The sequence below is a fragment of the Triplophysa dalaica genome, chromosome 3 (assembly GCF_015846415.1).
Source record: "Triplophysa dalaica isolate WHDGS20190420 chromosome 3, ASM1584641v1, whole genome shotgun sequence".
In the NCBI taxonomy this organism is placed as follows: Eukaryota; Metazoa; Chordata; class Actinopteri; order Cypriniformes; family Nemacheilidae; genus Triplophysa; species Triplophysa dalaica.
In genome coordinates this window covers 26,990,100-27,009,189 of record NC_079544.1, presented here as the reverse complement: position 1 = coordinate 27,009,189, position 19,090 = coordinate 26,990,100, and the positions used below count along the sequence as shown (strand labels likewise).

The 19,090-nt window shown below is 42.3% G+C and overlaps 1 protein-coding gene across 4 annotated transcripts; it reads right to left on the bottom strand.

Annotated features, from left to right (window-relative positions):
* Nucleotides 1-14,399: 14,399 nt before the first annotated feature.
* On the bottom strand, nucleotides 14,400-17,486 carry LOC130418226 (oocyte zinc finger protein XlCOF19-like). 4 transcript variants are annotated; one of them, XM_056744246.1, is made up of 3 exons: nucleotides 17,435-17,486; nucleotides 17,060-17,228; nucleotides 14,400-16,684 (listed from the first exon to the last, which is right to left on the bottom strand). In XM_056744246.1, exons 2-3 carry the CDS (start codon nucleotides 17,142-17,144, stop codon nucleotides 15,984-15,986), a joined length of 786 nt encoding a protein of 261 aa, XP_056600224.1. In that variant the 5' UTR covers nucleotides 17,145-17,228; nucleotides 17,435-17,486; the 3' UTR covers nucleotides 14,400-15,983. The 4 variants fall into 4 exon arrangements, with proteins under 4 accessions (XP_056600224.1, XP_056600223.1, XP_056600222.1 ...); XM_056744245.1 differs by having other exon boundaries at nucleotides 17,300-17,484; XM_056744244.1 differs by having other exon boundaries at nucleotides 17,342-17,484.
* Between the last annotated feature and the right edge of the window lie 1,604 nt (nucleotides 17,487-19,090).

Below are 19,090 nucleotides of genomic sequence, written 5' to 3'. Positions count from 1 at the left end.
TCTATCATCTCAGCTCTTGTCAGGTCACTGCTTCCTATTCTCTGCACTGCCATCAGGTCTGGGCATGAACTGCATCCTGCGGTAACCTTGGAACAATGAGACAAGACCGGCTGAGAGTAGAGTACTGTTCTAAATAAGGCAGCATAAACCCTCTGAGGATTGATATTATGGAAGTATAGTGTATGCAAATTTAAAAAGATGCGTCTTTAGTCTAGATATAAACTGACAGAGTGTGTCTGCCTCCCGGACAGTGCAGTGAAGACTGCAATACAATAGAAGTTCTCTCAAAAACTGCGGAGCTAAACCATGTAGGGCTTTATAGGTAATAAGCAAGATTTTAAAGTTAATGCGATGCTTTATAGGTAACCAGTGCAAGGTTGACAGAACCGGGCTAATATGCTCATACTTTTTTGTACGTGTAAGAACTCGAGCTGCCTCGTTTTGGACCATTTGGAGTTTTTGTAATAAGCCTGCAGGGCAACCACCTAACAGTGCATTACAGTAATCTAGTCTTGATGTCATAATTGCATGAATTAACTTCTCTGCATCTGACAGTGACAGCATATGACTTAGTTTAGATATATTCTTAAAATGTAAAAACGGAATTTTGCAGGCGTTGGCGACATGGCTCTCAATTGACAGATTACTATCGAATAGAACGCCAAGATTCTTAGCTGACGACAAGGGTTTTATGGAGCATCCATCAATAGTTAAGCAGTATTCTTGGTTTGTTACGTACGGCGGTTTCCGGTCCAATAAGTAACACTTCTGTTTTTTCCGAGTTCAGTAATAAGAATTTGTTACTCATCTAGTTTTTTAAATCAAATATGCATTCCATTATTCGATTGAACTTTGTTTCATGAGGCTTCGAGGAAATATAAAGTTGAGTATCATCAGCATAACAGTGAAAGCTAATTCCGTGTCGCTTTATTACATCTCCTAGAGGTAGCATATATAATGTGAAGAGCAGAGGCCATAAGACTGTGCCCTGTGGTACACCATACTGAACTTGCCAGTATGTGCCCAACACAACAAATCAATCAAAACGCTACAAATATAAACTCTGTTTGCATGAGTTGCTGACACTTGCATCGAATGATAACATTTTACAACACTTTATTGTAAATGGCGTAATTATCCAACATCTAATAATTTTTATTTAAAAAACTTCAGCTAAAATGTCATTTCTGGGTAAATCATTTCTTTAATATTGAGCCCTGACCACAGTTAAAATCCTTTCCAAAGATTTAGCTCAAAGAAAACACAGTATGTAGTTTGTAAAATGGTAACTGAACACAATATCTTTTTTATTGAAAAATATATAACCAGAACATTATGCATTAGTGGTCTTTGTTTTAAACATAAAGACATTAATGTACACCACTCGGGTTCAGTTATTGGACTTCTGTGCTAGTTACAGCTTGTTCAGTGCACATGGCACCAGGACACCCTTGGCCGGAGGTCGATGATCGACTTTGTGGTTGTTTCATCTGACCTACGGCCGTATGTCTTGGACACTCGGGTGAAGAGAGGGGCGGAGCTGTCAACTGATCACCACCTGTGGGTGAGTTGGATCCGATGGCGGGGGAGGAAGCTGGACAGACTCGGCAGACCCTAGCGTACTGTGAGGGTCTGTTGGGAACGATTGGCCGAATCGCCTGTCAGAAAGATCTTCAACTTCCACCTCCGGCAGAGCTTCGACCAGATCCCGAGGGAGTCTGGAGATATTGAGTCCGAGTGGACCATGTTCTTCACCTCCATTGTCAACGCGGCCACTCGGAGCTCTGGCCGTAAGGTCTCCGGTGCCTGTCGAGGCGGCAATCCCCGAACCCGGTGGTGGACACCGGAAGTAAGGGATGCCGTCAAGCTGAAGAAGGAGTCCTATCGGGCCTGGCTGGCTTGTGAGACTCCAGAGGCAGCTGACAGGTAACGACAGGCCAAGCGGACGGCAGCCCGAATGGTTGGGGAGGCAAAAACTCGGGCCTGGGAGGAGTTCGGTGAGGCCATGGAGAAGGACTATTGGTCGGCCTCGAAGAGATTCTGGCAAACCGTCCGGCGCCTCAGGAGGGGTAAGCAGTGCCCTACCAACGCTGTTTACAGTGGAGGGGGGCAGCTGTTGACCTCGACCGGGGATATCGTCAGGCGGTGGAAGGAATACTTCGAGGATCTCCTCAATCCCGCCGTCATGTCTTCCATTGAGGAAGCTGAGGCTGAGGGCTCGGAGGCGGACTCGCCCATCACCCGGGCCGAAGTCACAGAGGTAGTCAAGAAACTCCTCGGTGGCAGGGCACCGGGGGTGGACGAGATCCGACCTGAGTATCTCAAGTTTCTGGATGTTGTGGGGCTGTCTTGGCTGACACGCCTCTGCAGCATCGCGTGGGGGTCGGGGACAGTGCCCTTGGACTGGCAGACTGGGGTGGTGGTGGGAGGGTGTGCTCAAACTATCGGGGATCACACTTCTCAGCCTCCCCGGGAAAGTCTATGCCAGGGTATTGGAGAGGAGAATCCGGCCGATGGTAGAACCTCGGATTCAGGAGGAACAGTGTGGTTTCCGTCCCGGTCGTGGAACACTGGACCACCTCTATACCCTCTCCAGGGTGCTGGAGGGTTCATGGGAGTTTGCCCAACCAATCCACATGTGTTTTTTGGATTTGGAGAAGGCATTCGACTGTGTCCCTCGCGGTATCTTGTGGAGGGTGCTCCGGGAGTATGGGATTCGGGATCCTTTGCTAAGGGCTATCCGGTCCCTGTACGACCGGAGCAGGAGCTTGGTTCGCATTGCCGGCAGTAAGTCAGACCTGTTTCCGGTGCATGTTGGACTCCGGCAGGGCTGCCATTTGTCGCCGGTTCTGTTCATAATTTTTATGGACAGAATTTCTAGGCGCAGCCAGGGGCCGGAGGGCATTGGGTTTGGGGACCACACGATTTCATCTCTGCTCTTTGCGGATGATGTCGTCGTGCTGGCCCCATCAGACCAGGACCTTCAGCATGCACTGGGACGGTTTGCTGCCGAGTGTGAAGCGGCTGGGATGAGAATCAGCACCTCCAAATCTGAGGCCATGGTTCTCAGTCGGAAAAGGGTGGCTTGCTCACTTCAGTTAGGCGGAGAGTTACTGCCTCAAGTGGAGGAGTTCAAGTATCTGGGGGTCTTGTTCACGAGTGAGGGAAGGATGGAACGGGAGATTGACAGACTTCTTTAGAGTGCACGTGCTGATGGTACCTTAAAGTTCTCTTGTCTGCATAGCCTTTCTCACGAACACAACGGGAGATTGACAGACGGATCGGTGCAGCTTCTGCAGTAATGCGGTCGCTGTACCGGTCTGTCATGGTGAAGAAGGAGCTGAGCCGCAAGGCGAAGCTCTCGATTTACCGGTCAATCTACGTTCCCACTCTCACCTATGGTCATGAGCTGTGGGTCATGACCGAAAGGACAAGATCCCGGATACAGGCGGCCGAAATGAGCTTTCTCCGCAGGGTGGCTGGGCGATCCCTTAGAGATAGGGTGAGAAGCTCGGTCACTCGGGAGGAGCTCAGAGTAGATCCGCTATTCCTCCACATCGAGATGGGCCAGCTGAGGTGGCTCGAGCATCTTTTGCCCCCTGGACGCCTTCCCGGGAAGGTGTTCCGGGCATGTCCCACCGGGAGGAGACCCAGGGGAAGACCTAGGACATGCTGGAGGGACTATGTCTCCCGGCTGGCCTGGGAACGCCTCGGTGTCCCCCCGGAAGAGCTGGAGGAAGTGTCTAGGGAGAGGGAAGTCTGGGCATCCCCGCTTAGACTGCTGCCCCCGCGACCCGGCCCCGGATAAGCGGTAGAAAATGGATGGATGTACAACATTCAACAACACTCACATTTATTTAGACATCGATACTTGGTCCCCTGAAGATGAACGTTCTTCACTGTGACACCTCTGGACAACGCCTTTTCTCGTGAGCCAGCAAATAAATAGATGTGCTGAAATTCATCCCGCATGGCGTGCAGGGGTACGTCTTTTCTACGGTTTGTGCACACTCATGTGCTTTCTGTCCCGATCGTGGTCGGGTTAGGGCATCTTCTGCGCGTGGGTGTTATTGTCATTGTCGAGCACGGGGTTAGTTACCCGCTGACCACGTGCTCAGTCTCTGCGTCATTCTCCCCGCCCCCGTGTTTCCTTAGGTTTCCCCTACACGGGTTATTTTCCACTCCACACTCACACTCCTGTTGACAATCTTCTAATTAAGCTCATTTCGTAATTACCCCGCACCTGCTAGTCATTTTCCCATGTTATGTTTTCCCTATTTATTTCCTCAGTGTCTCTCGTCCATTGTCTGACCGTTGCATTTTGCCTGCTCAGACTGCCCTAGATGTTGCTGCGGCTCATCTAACGAAGTCTTTATACTATTCCTGTCTAGTCTGTCTAGTTGCTATCATTTGTCACAGTTTCCTAGATATACTCACCACCATTCTGCATCTCGCTCAACGAGGACGGCTACCCTGTGGAATCTTCCTCTGTGTCTGATCTCTCCTGGTATTGTTCTCCAGCCTCCGTTGGCGCCTAAGGACTAAGAACACGAACACACCGTGGCGTCTTCAACCCAAATAGGTTGTGTTTCTTTAAAGTGCACGTGCTGATGGTACCTTAAAGTTCTCTTGTCTGCATAGCCTTTCTCACGAACACAACATGCATACGCATACTCTCCAGAATGAATTTTTAAGTGACTTTTCAGGTCTTTTTCAGGTCACACTGAGGGCACGTGAAGGGCTTCTCTCCAGTGCAAAGTCTCAGGTGAATCTTAAGGTTTCCTTTAAATGCGAAACTCTTCTCACACAAGGGCTACCTTTCTAGTCGAATCTCTTTTCAGGAAGATGGCATGCAACATTTAGTTTAAAGATGTGATCAAGTTCTTGGTAATTTTTTTATCATTTGCTTGTTTGTTTGCTTCGGTTGTTGTCGGGAACTATACAATTTTTCCTCAGTTTTCCTTCAAGAAATGTTTCTTTCAATGATCAGATTTTTGAAACTGATGTTTATCCTCAACGTCATTCATTTCTCGATTTTCCTCTTTTGTCCATCTCATCTGAAATAAAATAGTATATATACTGTATGTTTAAAAACAATTTAAAAGCATATAAAAACGACAGAAGATCAAGCTTCTGTTTAAACAAGCTTTGCCAATCATCTAATCTGAATAAACTGGGCATCTCTGCGAAGAGCACATTCAGTCAACCTGAATGTAAAGTAGGGATGCCATAATACTCAATATTATATTGATCCGTTCGGTATGACCGTTCCAGGGTTCAATACCTGTAAGTGAATTGCGTTTTTTCCGTTTTAGCGTTAATAAAAATTTGTCCACTTAATTACACTGTGAACTGGCCCTGTCCGTTTTTGTCTGTATGCTGAGACAGATATACGCATCCCCACGAGTAATATCTGATAGCGAGTGGTGGTCGGGTGGTGAAGCGAGAATGCCTGCAACACAAGAAGCAATGTGGGGGTGGCTTTATAGGCCCTTTTCACATGACGTCACGCATCTTCCGTTTTGCCGTGAAGCAGTGTAGCGTTACTTCCGCTACCGTTACTCCGCTTACCAAGTCCCTTGCACAGCCTCACACATGAACACGCCTGCTTCAGTGGTAAAACACTGGGTAAAATGAATGGTTACAATATCAGGAAAGGCAATTCCACGCAACATTTGAGTGTCTAAGAACACCTGATTCCTTTGTAAATCATAAGGTAGTTGTAAGGATCACCGTCAAGTCCAGCTGCTTGTAGTTTCAGCAAATAATTGTGTTTTTTAGTCCCGTATTTTTACTGCATACTGTGCTAGATGATGAATAACATCTTGCAGCAAATTTTCGCATACGACAAGATCAAAGCTAGATAAAGGATATAAAAATATGATAATTAAATAAGGATACAAACAATAATAAAGCGTAAAAAAAATACTGTAATTAAGATTTACAGAAGATGAATATACATACAACAAACTTAACATAAAAACCAACGGAACAGCGCTGAAGGAAGTCTGCTACATTTGAAATGTCAATTATAAGCCACACAGGAAACCATAACACTTAAACATAAATAAGTAATTAATAATAATATTAATAAAGAATAATAAGGAACCAGAGCAGAAAAAAGAACACCTCAGACCAGAGGATAAAAATAAGGGGGAGGAAATAATCTCCATAATTCACAATATCAAATCTTAATGCTTTTCCAGAGTTTGAGTCCAAAGTCTAACAGTGTCCTCTGTAGCACCATGAATGTTTGCAGTCGACAATTCAAATTTATCCCTTTTTTCACAAGGTCAAGCTGTAGCTTAACACCCTCGTCATAGCCGTTTTGTAAAAGCGTATCTAATGTTGAAGATTTTAACTCTTAAGAGCTGTAATCTAGATGAACATGCCTTCCTTACATTGGAAGCATAGGATATGGAGACATTTCTAATAAACCCTTTAACCGTGTCCCAAATTGTCCTTGTGTCATCAACTGAACCTTTGTTTATGCTGACGAAATCTGTTAACTGGCTTGAAAACTTACTTTTAAATATTTCATCTCGGAGAAGTTTGGTATTGAAACAGCATCTAGGGGCACGAGCTGGGTTAAAGTTTATCAAAACAGAAGCAGTCACTGCCTTGTGGTCAGAAAACGCTACCGGCAGTAAGCTAACATTTGCAATATTACAAAAAAAGCCTCTAAAAGAAAAAAATAAATCGATACAGGAAAAAGATTTGTCTCGAAGATAAATGTGTGAACCCTGTCACATCAGGATTTGAGACACGCCAGAGATCCAATACTCCCATATTTCCGATCCAGGACTGTAAAGCCTTGGAAGCATATTTTTACGTTTTCTGAGTGCCCTGATCTATCCAATTAACGGTCTACAACAGCATTGAAATCAGCACCAATAAGAAATTTGAAACCAGGAAACTCTATAAGCACCTAAGTTTCGAAAGTGTTAGGGGCATAGATTGAAACCAATGCAATGTCTCTATTTGCTGAGAATGAAGCAACAACACGGAAGAAGCGATCAGACAAGCAAATTGCATCTTTCTTGACCAAATGAGTCTCTTGCAAGAAAGCTATACTTATTTTTTGTTTCCGCAAATAGTCTAAAATCTCTTCTAAGTCTAAAAAAAACTCTTTTAACTGGATTGTTTAGGCCTCTTACAATGAGGCTGAGAACGTTCAACATGACGCCATCTATGCAGTAATGGAAAGATAAGCCATGTCATATTCAGGAGAAGCAAACTATGCATATGAGGAAAAAGAAGGTAAATGGAGATAAAATATTAGCTCTAGTCCAGGTATAAAAGAATACAACTTCGAACAATATAAACACAAAAAAAGAACAAGGAGAAGACAGGGCACACCCATGTCAAAAACTCCTGAAGGGTAAGAAAAGGGGCTAGGATCTAAACAAATTGAAAATAAACTAATACAATTATCTCCTCAATATCCTAGCTTAAAACAAAGTTCAAAAGCTTACTGCAAATACACGTTACACATGATAAAACTCTCCCATTTCTCTTGCCTACCACCCATCATATGAGATTACAGGTGTGTCAATTACTCAGAATTGAAGATAAAAGAGTTCACATACTACCGTCCATATATGCTTTGGGATTTTTTGGATCGCTGAAAGATTTCTGAATGCCATTCATCTTGAAGACCAACACAGCTGGGAAGTTCTTTTGAAAACGAATGTCTCTCTTAAGGAGCTCCACGCAGATCGGGTTGAAGGCACTCTTGGCAGGTGAGATGTCAGCAGCGATACGGAGAAGCTGATCCTCATAACGAACTTGGCCTTTGCTTCTAGCTGCAGACAGAATTGTAGCAATGTCTCTGAAACGATGAATCTTGATCATAACCGGAAGAGGACGGCCATCGGAATTGATAACTCAAGCACTTTTCGAATGAAAGTTTCAACAAAAAAATAAGGGGTTGCTTCCCTCTGCAGACTCTTTGAGGTTTAAAATTCTGATATTGTCCCGTCTAGAACACCCCTCCAGATCAGTAATCTTCTCTGTAAGCGAAGTTTCTGTTAAGTTTCTTGAGTGCAGCCACTTTCCCTTTCAGCGGTGCGATGTCGTCTTCCAAGGCGGGGATGCGTTTCTCTGACTCAGCCTGACGAGATGTTAGAGAGTGATGGCCGTCACCTCATCGATTCGCTTGATGATACTGTCAACTTTCGTGCATCCCTGTCTATAGTCATTTGTTGCATCGCATATTGCGGCTCACGTGCAGTAGTAGACAGTGTAAGGGCTTATGTTTATAAACTGATGCTTAAAGTTCGGCAACCGAGCTGTGCACTTCCTTCAACAGAATAGCTTGTGAACCCTTAAATTACACAATTACTACAATGACGCTGTAGTGGAGTAGGCAGGGCGAGACCGTGGTTCGAGACCGGTGAGTAATTGTGAATGAGCGCCAGCTGTGCACACACTGGGCTCGAATCCCGTTAAAGAATGGGAGCATATAAGAGAACGAACGACTGGACCGTCAAAGAGAGAGGACCGGGCCCGGACACATGTTAAGTTTATGTTTGTGTTGCCTGCAGTCGTCCGTGTGGGGCTGCTGGCTGTTTATTTATGTTGTTTTTATTTAATTAAAATCTGTTTAAACGTTTGCCGGTTCCCGCCTCCTTCCTACCCTACATTGAATCTTGTTACATTGGCCGAAACCCGGGATGAAGGAGAGACATGCTGTAGGAGAGTCCTCGCCGCCGAGTGGCCTCGCGGTGCCGGAGAGTTCGGGCAGTGCGGACGAAGAGCGTCTGCCAGTGGCTGCCCAAAGCGGTGGCTCTGGGGAAACGTAAGTGCACAGTGCGGCCACCGTCAAAGCTTCGGTGGAACGGCGACCTTTGCTGCCGCGCCCCTGGGTCAAGGTGGGGTGGCTTTCGTCCAAGCGGGGGAGTTGCCGCCGTCCGCCAGAGGCCGGAGCCTGCGTCCGTCCCCCGAGGGGGAGGAGCAGGGGATAGGAGTGCCGTGTGCGGCCACCGCCTGCCAGAGGCCGGAGCCTGCGTCCGTCTGCCCAAGGGGGAGGAGCAGGTGCCGGGGAACCCGCCCCGACTCCCAGGTAAAGGAGGAGCCACTGCCGGCCGCCAGGGGGCGGACGGTCGAGCCGTCCACATAAGCCCAAGGGCCACCGCAAGGCACCGCGAAGGAGAGTACTCCGGCTGGTTGAGGACCAAGCGGCAGCATGTCGGGGAACCGGACTATAATTTTTTTTCTCTCTCTTTTCTCTAGAGCAGCTTTAGGACTGTCTGATCACTGCCTGGTTCACCTTATCCCAGCCAGGCAGAAACTAAAATCTGCCAAACCTGTGGTAACGACTGTTAAAAGATGGACCAACGAAACATAGCGGGCTTTACAAGCCTGTTTCGAGTGCACCGATTTGAGTGTCTTTAAAGGTTTTAACACCGATCTGGATGAGCTTGCAGAGACTGTAACAACATACATCAGTTTCTGTGAGGATCTGTGCATTCCTACTAGAACTTCCTTAAAATACAACAATGATGAACCATGGTTCTCAGCAAAACTCTGACAGATTCGCCAAGCCAAGGAGGATGCCTACAGAAAAGGGAACAAAGTCTTGTACAGGCAGGCTAGGAACACATTGACAAAGGAGATCAGAGTGGCTAAGAGAAACTACTCTAAATAGCTGGAAAACCAGTTTTAAGCCCTACCTCTGTGTGGAAAGGCCCTAAAGACATCACTAACTACGAGCAACCATTCCCCAAATTTGCAGGCAATCAATACCTGTTCAATGATCTGAATGAGTTTTACTGCAGATTTGAAAATGCTAATGTTAACATCTCACACCAACTCTGACGTTCTCTCTACACAACACCTATCACCTTCAGTCACCCCGCCTCCTGCACTTCAGATCAGTAAAGATGATGTGCGCAGAGTCTTCAGGAAACAAAATACAAGAAAAGCACCAGGCCCAGATGGTATCTCCCAAGCCTGTCTTAAAAGCTTTGCTATTCAACTGGCCTTCATCTTCTCAAAGATCTTCAACAGATCACTGGATCTGTGCACAGTTCCTTCCTGTTTCAAGCACTCCACCATAATCCCCATCCCAAAGAAACCCAAAATCACAAGACTGAATGACTACAGACCGTCGCTCCCACATCTGTGGTCATGCAGTCATTCGAGAGAATGGTATTGGCTTATCTGAAGGACATCACAGAACCCTTACTGGACCCCCTGCAATTTGCCTACAGAGCAAAGAGGTCTATTGAGGATGCAGTTAACATGGGGCTGCATTTTGTCCTGAAACATCTCGATAGACCAGGGACCTATGTAAGGATTCTGTTTGTTGACTTCAGCTCCACTTTCAACACTGTGTAACGGGACTAGGTGATTGACAGTTGCATTAGCCTATTATTGAGTAGTATCTTCTATTTAAAGCCTGATTGGTTGTTACCTGGGATGCGTCACGTCCGATTTCCCCGTTTGTTTGTTCGTGTTGACGGAGCTTGTAGCTGGGTGATGGTGCTCTTCTTTTGTACTGCTTAGCGGATTTGATGACTGTTCGCCTCTCAGGCATGATTCCCTGTATCCCATTGAGTTATCTGTGGGTATGACTGTGACCAATCCGTGTCTATTAAGCGTGCTATCTGCCGTGATATCCTGATGGATTCTCCTTCTCGTTCTATGCGGTGATTTTGTGTGCTGCTGTGTGCGCGCGGTTAAAGTGCTGCAGTCCATAGCCTATAGCCGCATCGACGCGATCATCACCATAAACAAAAAGGGGACTACTCCTTTGGCTCCTATCGTGGCGTTTTAGTGTTCTGCCTCATATTTCTGGCTGGTGTCGGAGGACTATTTAGTTCTTCCCGCTTGTAGGGGAGCTAATCTGCCCTCGGTTTCTTTTTCGTCTTTGATTTAAACTTTTGTTGTGTTTCTTTTGTGCTTTTTATATTATATAATTATGTTGAAGTACAGTTGGTTTGGTTGAATTTATCTGCTTTTCTTTCATCGTTATCCGAAGCAGCTGATCAACCATCGAGTAGTGTGACTCTTGTGGTCATCTACTGAATTCAAGTTGTTTTGTAGTAAGCTCAGGTGACCAATTATTTAATTCTTTTGTTTTCTGCCTATATTTGTTTGTTATTGACATTCATTGCTGTCAGGACTGGTTTTATTATTGATGTCTACATTATCATTTTTATAGTTTCTTATTTGTTTATTGCAGGAGCTGGGGTCCCACGGTTAGATTGCCCTTCCTCCTTGTGGTGGTGGTTCTTCTTTATCGTGTGCGGTGTACACTGTGAGTGCTTGATAGTGTGATTAGACTGCACAGGTGTGCGTGTGCGTGGATGTGTGCCTTGTAAAACCAAACTCCACATTGATTACGGCTCCACATTAAATCGTACTGTTGGGAGCCTAAGCCCTGCTGGTGTTATTTAGTTTTATTTTTTTGTTTTGTTGAAGTGGCGTTTCAGTGTTTCTTGTTATACGTGTCCAATGTTTTAAATCATTTTTGTATTAATAAACATTTGTATTTTTGTATATTACCCACCTCTTGTCTAATTCTGAGGGAACCGAACCTGTGTGCTTTAATTGGTTGAGTATTTTCCCTGGGATTATCTCCTAGGGTGGCGTATTCGGACTTTCTTATTAGACAACTTGGGCTTGTCCCAACTCGCAGCGCTACAACTGCTCCAGACAAAGTTAACCCAGCTATCTGTCCCTGGCTCTATCAGTCAGTGAATCACCGGCTTTCCGACAGACAGGCAACAGTAAGTGAGAGTGGGGAAAATCGCATCCAGCACTCGCACAATCAGCACTGGCGCCCCCCAAGGATGCGTTCTCTCCCCACTGCTCTTCTCCCTGTACACAAATGACTGCACTGCCCAGGACCCTTCTGTCAGACTTCTGAAGTTCGCAGACGACACCACACTCATTGGCCTCATCCAGGGTGGTGATGAGTCTGCTTACAGACAGGAGGTTGAGCAGCTGTCTTGTCTTGTGCAGTCATAACGACTTGGAGCTGAACACGCTTAAAACAGTGGAGACGATTGTGGACCTCAGGAGAAACCCCCCTGCACTCCCCCCTCTCACCATCATGAACAGCACTGTGGCAGCAGTGGAGTTATTCAGGTTTCTGGGCACCACCATCTCTCATGATCTGAAGTGGGACAATCACATTGGCTCTATTGCTTAAAAAGCCCAGCAGAGGTTGAAGAAGTTTAACCTACCACAAACGCTATTAAAACAGTTTTACTCAGCAGTCATAGAGTCTGTCCTCTGCACATCCATCACTGTCTGGTTTGGCTCAGCCACAAAGTCAGACATCAGAAGACTACAGACGATGGTTCGGACTGCTGAGAAGATCACTGGTGCTCCCCTGCCCACCCTCCATGAACTGTATACATCCAGAGTGAGGAAAAAGGCTCAGAAAATCACCCTGGACCTATCACATCCAAGTCATCATCTCTTCACAATGCTGCCGTCTGGTCAGCGCTACAGAGCACTGAGCACCAAAACAACCAGACACACAAATAGCTTCTTCCCTCAGGCCATCTACCTCTTGAGCAGTTAAATGTTCTTTTATACATGATGTATTTTTATACAACTTTTTCTGTAAATAATATTTCATTCTGCTGTATATAACACATACCTTTTACTACAATAGTCTATCCTTATTTTTTACTTGTACATATTTACATACACACATAACTTTACTCTCTATAGCTTTACTCTTATGTTCATTGTATTGTATTTCTTAATTTTTTTATACCCATAGGCCCTTATTTAAATCATCTTTGTAACTGTTTTTTATTGTTTGATGGTCTCTGTGTGTTGTTGCTGATTCTGTGTACTGGATACTCCTGTCACCAAAACAAATTCCTTGTATGTGCAAACATACTTGGCAATAAAGTTATTTGATTCTGATTAAAAAAGATCAGATTCCATCTGGTTTGTCCTGTTCACACTGTCATGCAGTAAACAGATCTCGGATTTTGGTGGCAGTGTGAACGTGGCTTTAGTGTCTTCATTCTCATCCTTCTGTGCGCTTCTCGATCACTTATTTTTACAATAACGTCAATGTGTCACATTGATTTTTGCTGTTATTTTCAAGATATTTGTGTTTTTACACAAAGTTGTTATGAAAGAATGCAATGCATTATTACGTAATTAAATCTAATCTAAAGTAAATAAAAGAAGTATTTCAAACCTTTCCTGAGACGAGGAGCAGATGTGGAGCTTCTTAACTTCTTCTTCGCATCCAAAGTGTGCAAAGTATTGCATTGCTTCCACCTTTCGGATGTACTTAGGTTAATTCTCATGAAAATCTTGGTCTCAAAATGTCAAACATAATTTTGTTAAAATCACTTTTCTCAACAAATGTACTTTATATTTTTAACGATATTTAAAACTTTTACTCACAGTTATTTACTTTTTTTTTCAAAAAGTGTAAACAATTCCACTACCATAACCATTTAAAACCATTTAATTGTTTTTAAATGTAGATATATTTTAAACAGTGTTAAACAGTCTTTTAAAAATATTACGTAGGATGAGGATATCAGTCCTGGACCTGTCTTTTCCCCCACTATTTCTTGATTTTTGCAATATGCAATAAATGCAAAATGCAATAAAACACAATTTATTCCTATCTCAAATTATCTTTTGTCCAAGGTCTCTTTATTATGATAACATTTTGTGTTCCCGAATTGTAAACATTATAATAAAAATCTGTAAATCTTTAGTGCAAAGATGTTTTAGTGGTTTCGTAACCCATTTGCTCGCTGCAATGTCAATTTCTTACATTCTTAACATCAGCCTCTTGTTGTTCTGAGCATCCTTGTTGTCATTACTACTACTTGTTTTCAACATCATCTATTCATCTGAGATTTAAAGGCTCCTACGTGAAGTCTTACACTTTCTCCTCCAAATGTTTGTCGATGAGAGAAACAAGACTGGAGTACCAAGGTTCTTCAATGAAGTCTTTGCAAATGTTTTATTTACTTACACCCACTTTAGTCTACCATACCTTTAGCATTCTCTCTCTCATGTTTTCCCTCTCTTCTTCATACTTTCTAAAACTAACAAGTACATGCTCTACCATGACTTATTCTTGACAATCTTCACATCAATTCTAATTACTATTCCCTAATCTTCACAATGCCAACTGTTTTACATTGGTGGTAAACAAATTCCTTCCTTTTAGTCTCGCTATCCAAATAGCTTTTTTGCGTACGGTGCTTTTACCTTCTGATTTTGACAACTTAATACTTTCATTCAAGTCAGCACAAAAAAAAGGTGTGTGACTTGTAGAACGCTTATATGGTCTCAAATGGAATACCTAATGGTTTTACAGCACTAAACGGAAGTATAAACGGCAGTTTATGCTATGCGCCTGCTTCTAGAACTAAAGGAAAAAGATTTATAAAATGAAATGGGTGTATTCATTTATTCCAGTATATTCACTGATGTACATTCCACGTATTCAAACATACATTGATAATGCAGCTAAATATATATGTTATAAGTTCAGATGAAAAACATTCTAAACTTGAGACAGGCTCCTAGGTTCAGTTCCATTAAGATATTGCAGACTGACTGGTCAGAGTGTTGTTAACTACAATCTCATTTGACAGATAAGGCTTTTAGAAGGTTTCGCATCTTAACTCTTCATATACATCGTTCAGGCATAACATCAAGACCACTAACAGATGAAGTGAACAACACTGATTGTAACTTCATAAGTTGGATATATTAGGAAGCAAGAGAACATTTCGTCCTTAAAAATGATGTGTTGGAAGCAGGATAAACAGGCAAGCGTAAGGATTTAAGAGAGTTTGACAAGGGCCAAATTGTGATAACTAGACAACTGGGTCTGAGCATCTCCAAAACTGCAGTTCTTGTGGGGTGTTCCCAGTCTGCAGTGGTCATTATCTGCCAAAAGTGGTCCCATTAAGGAACAGTAGTGGAGTCCATGCCTCGATGGGTCAGGGCTGTTTTGGCAGCAAAAGTGGGTCACAAAATGTTTTTAGGAAGGTGGTCATATGTTATGTGTATATACAGTGGTATGCAAGTTTACAAAACCCTTTCAGAATATGGAAAAGGCTGAAACTATTGGAAAAATAAGAGGATTTTTGAAAATGAAGGTTTATTTTTAATTTTGTCCTGCCATGAGCAAGTTATTTCACTAAACATAAAGTTCACACTTAATAATAACAGAATTTCTCAGAAATAAAAAATTAGCTCAGTGCAAAAGTTAAGACGACCCTGATTCTTAATAATGTATGATGTTACTTAAACAATCAATGAATTTTATGTTTAGTCATAAGTGTTTCTTGTTTGTCTTGAGTCATGGTTTAAATTGTTATTCTTTCACTGATACATCTTATTTATTCCTTTACTAATGTCGTTCAGAAGATTTAAGATCTTTTTACATCAAAACCATTTTCAGAGGTTTACACCCACCTGACTTTAAATTAATCGTTTTGCTTTGTGGGCAGCACTGAATGTAATCTATTGTTCTATATAACGTAATAGTTGTGTATGAGTCTCTTGATTGTCCTCAATGTAAAAAGAGGAATCTCAACATCATAAAGTTACTGCTGGACATGAGTAAAATATACAGAAATGTTGAAAAAGAAAAGATTGTGGAAGACCTGGATAATTTTTCTCAAGATCAGTGGACAGTCTAATGACTCATGACAAACAAGAAACCCTTAAACAACTAGGACTAAACATAACACTGTCCTTGATTGTTTAGGTAATATCATACAGTATTAAGAACCAGGGGCTGTGTACTTTTCCACTGAGCTATTTTTTGAAATTCTGTTATTATTCTTTAGTGTGAACTGTATGTAAACCTTTCTTTAGTGAAATAACTTGCTCAGGGCAGGACTAAATTAAAAATGAACCTTAATTTTAAAAAATCCTCTTATTTTTCCAAAAGTTTCAGCTTTTTCCAGATTCTGCAAGGGGTGTATAAACTTTTGCATACCACTGCATGCCCCAGGTGGCACTCTTTAAACAAAGTTTGCGCATCCCTCACTGATGTGGATATCGAGACGACCTTTGTATTTGAAACCTCTTCCGCAGCACTGGCACTTAAACGGCCTCTCATCAGTGTGGCGTCCCATGTGGTTTATGAGACTGCCTCGGTTTTTGAAGGTGTTTCCACACTGAGGGCATGTGAAAGGCCTTGCTTTACTGTGAGTTACCATGTGGCTTTTCAGGCTTTTTGTGCACTTGAATTGCCGTTTACAGTGTTGACATGTAAAGAAACCCTGGTTGTGAACTTCCATGTGCTCCGTAAGTCGTCTTAGGTATTTAAAAGTTGATCCACAATGTTGGCATTTGAAAGGTTTTGGTGTAGTGTGAACAGCCATATGCTTCACAAGGCTTTCTTTGTGTTTGAAACGCCTCTCACACTGAAGGCAAACGAAAAACTCTTCTTCGTTGTGAACGCTCATGTGGTTTTCAAGGTATCCACGGTATCTGAAACACTTTCCACAGCGCTTGCATTTCAAAGGATTCTGTCCATGAGTTTCTTGCACAGAATTTTCTACTTCTGTCCCTTGAGCTGTAATTTCTTCTGAGAAATTATTCTCTGTTTTTAGGCAAATAGACGTTTTTTCTTCGTTCATCAAAACATCAGGTGTCTGATATGGTTGTTGGCCCTCCACTTCAATTTGCTCTTCACGTTCCTTTTTCACTTCAATCAGGCCTGAACAGAACATATCAAGAATCAAAATACAAGCTGGTGTGACAAAGATCAAAAAAAATTAACTAAACCAGTTGAACCTTCCATTTAAAGGCCTGCGCATGAATATTTTATCCAGCTAAATTTAAATCACATTTTCAGATTGCACATTTTAATTTCTCAAAGACAAATATAAGATGTAGGCTATACGAAAATGCATCGGTTATTTGCACCAGTTGCACAACATTTAAAGAAAAGAAATCATTAGAACTCCATTAGGAATTATTTTCTGTTTATTCTCTTATTGTTTGTAAGAGACCAATTGTGGGGAACTGTCTTAGACGTTTACTCTTTAATATTTCTTAGCATCAATAAATGAAAATCAAAAGTTGGACCAACCTCTTTGAACACAGAAATCTTCTATTTTAATTTCGTATGTATTTGTTATGCTATTATCTTCATTTTCCCCTTTAACACCCTCCATCTTGGCAGCCAGCTTTCACTAATTTCACCTGCTGTTTGTTTATTCTGCCCGGGAACTTTATGTCGTGAAGTTTCGATGAATAATCTGTTGAAGTAAAAAGCAAAATGAATCACTAGTGTGTTGACACGGTGTTATAAATAACAATAACCACTCACTGGAAACCGAATATTAGCATTTCACACGAAGCATTAACGTACTCTCATATTCTATGTTTCTTTAACACGAAAAAAAAGTTAAATCGTTTCAGTTTTGTCAAGGTACATAAAAAAACTTTTTCTGCCTTGTTACACCTCAAGCTCGATGCTACAATGTTCTATCGGTGGGCTCGCGGTATAATGCGTCGAAACATTTCTTCTTCTTGACGCTTGGTAAACCCGCGTCATGACGCATTACCGCCACCAATTGGACTGGAGGACACATGACTCCAGTAATGGAAAAACTAAACCTTCAATAAAGAATAAACCATACGTATTTATTGAATGTTCTATATTTTGTAGGATGTTTGACTGAGTACGATTAACAGTGGATAAAAACATGAAATTAATTAACTATGTTGCAGCATTCCCACCGAGACAGTTGCACCATTCCAAAGACTGAAGACTCATCGCCAGACAAACTGAAAGGCATACATGCATAACAACATATGATTAAGAAACTTTTTCTTGATAGTCAGATTTTTGGATGACTTTTGCATTTCACTGTACAATTCAAAGACATGTATTTACATTTGTTAACTGGGTCCAAACTTGTCATTTTAAAATGTAACTCATGAGTTGAAGGGACACAGAAAAACAATGCTGATTTAGCACATAATCTCACTAATAAACATGTCTTTGCTATATTTTCTCAGCAGGATCCTGTGTCACCGGAGGACCTTCAAACTCATTATAATAACTGTGTGTGCTTATAAATCATTATTAGTTTACAAAAAGAAGAGAAAAGCATATGATCCCACTCTCAAAAAATACATGTAAAATGTTAATTAAGTGACAAACCTGTAACATGTCAGGCCCATTGTTGGCTCAACACTGTGTGCAAGATCCTGAGAATAATAAAGAGTGTATTTGCACAGTTTTAGTTCTACTGAATTCCTTTTAATGCTGGAAATTACAAACACACTGAATGTGCAAGTTCCTTTGCAATTAAAATGCCATAATTTTCTGAAATTTCCAAGAAAGTTTCCATCTCTCAACCCGTATATTAAATACATTTTTAATAATTGAATCATTCTGCAATTGCATCAAATATATTGCCATTTCATAATAATGTGATTATTTTTATTTATTTAACAGGAATTTCACATGACTTAAAAAAAACTTCTTGCATTTTACAATGACACGTCTCAGATTGGTTCAGACAATGAAATCTCTTAAACAGTCCCAAACGTTTAAATGGGGCCACAGACGTTCATAACCTGTTTTGCATGTGCACAGACATCCAAGAGGGTCCCTAGTCAGACGTTCAGATGTTGAAACAGTTTTGCACGTCTAAAGACGTCCATAGGGCGTCCTAATCAGACATTCAGATATTGAACCAGTTTTGGATGTGCACAGATGTCCAAAAAATTCCTGTTCAGACTCTTAGGTATTGAACAGGTTTTGCACGTCCAACAGACGTCCAAAAGGGGATCTGAACTGACGGACGTTATACAGACATGATCTGATAAGCCATGACAAAACCTGGGGCCTGTTGCACAAAACTAGGATAAGGGATTAAGCCAGGATATCTTGGTGATCCTGGCTCAATTGATCCGTAATCCGGTTGCACAAAAGCTGGATAGGGGGCAGGAGGATATGTTATGGTATAAATTACCATGGAGATTTATTCTGTGGAGCTAGCCTGCTCCAGACCAGGCTAAATTCCAGGATCTATTTAATCTCATCCCTAATGTCAGTCAGCAGTCACCACAAATGGAAACCAATAGTTATTTCACTGCTCACTATACA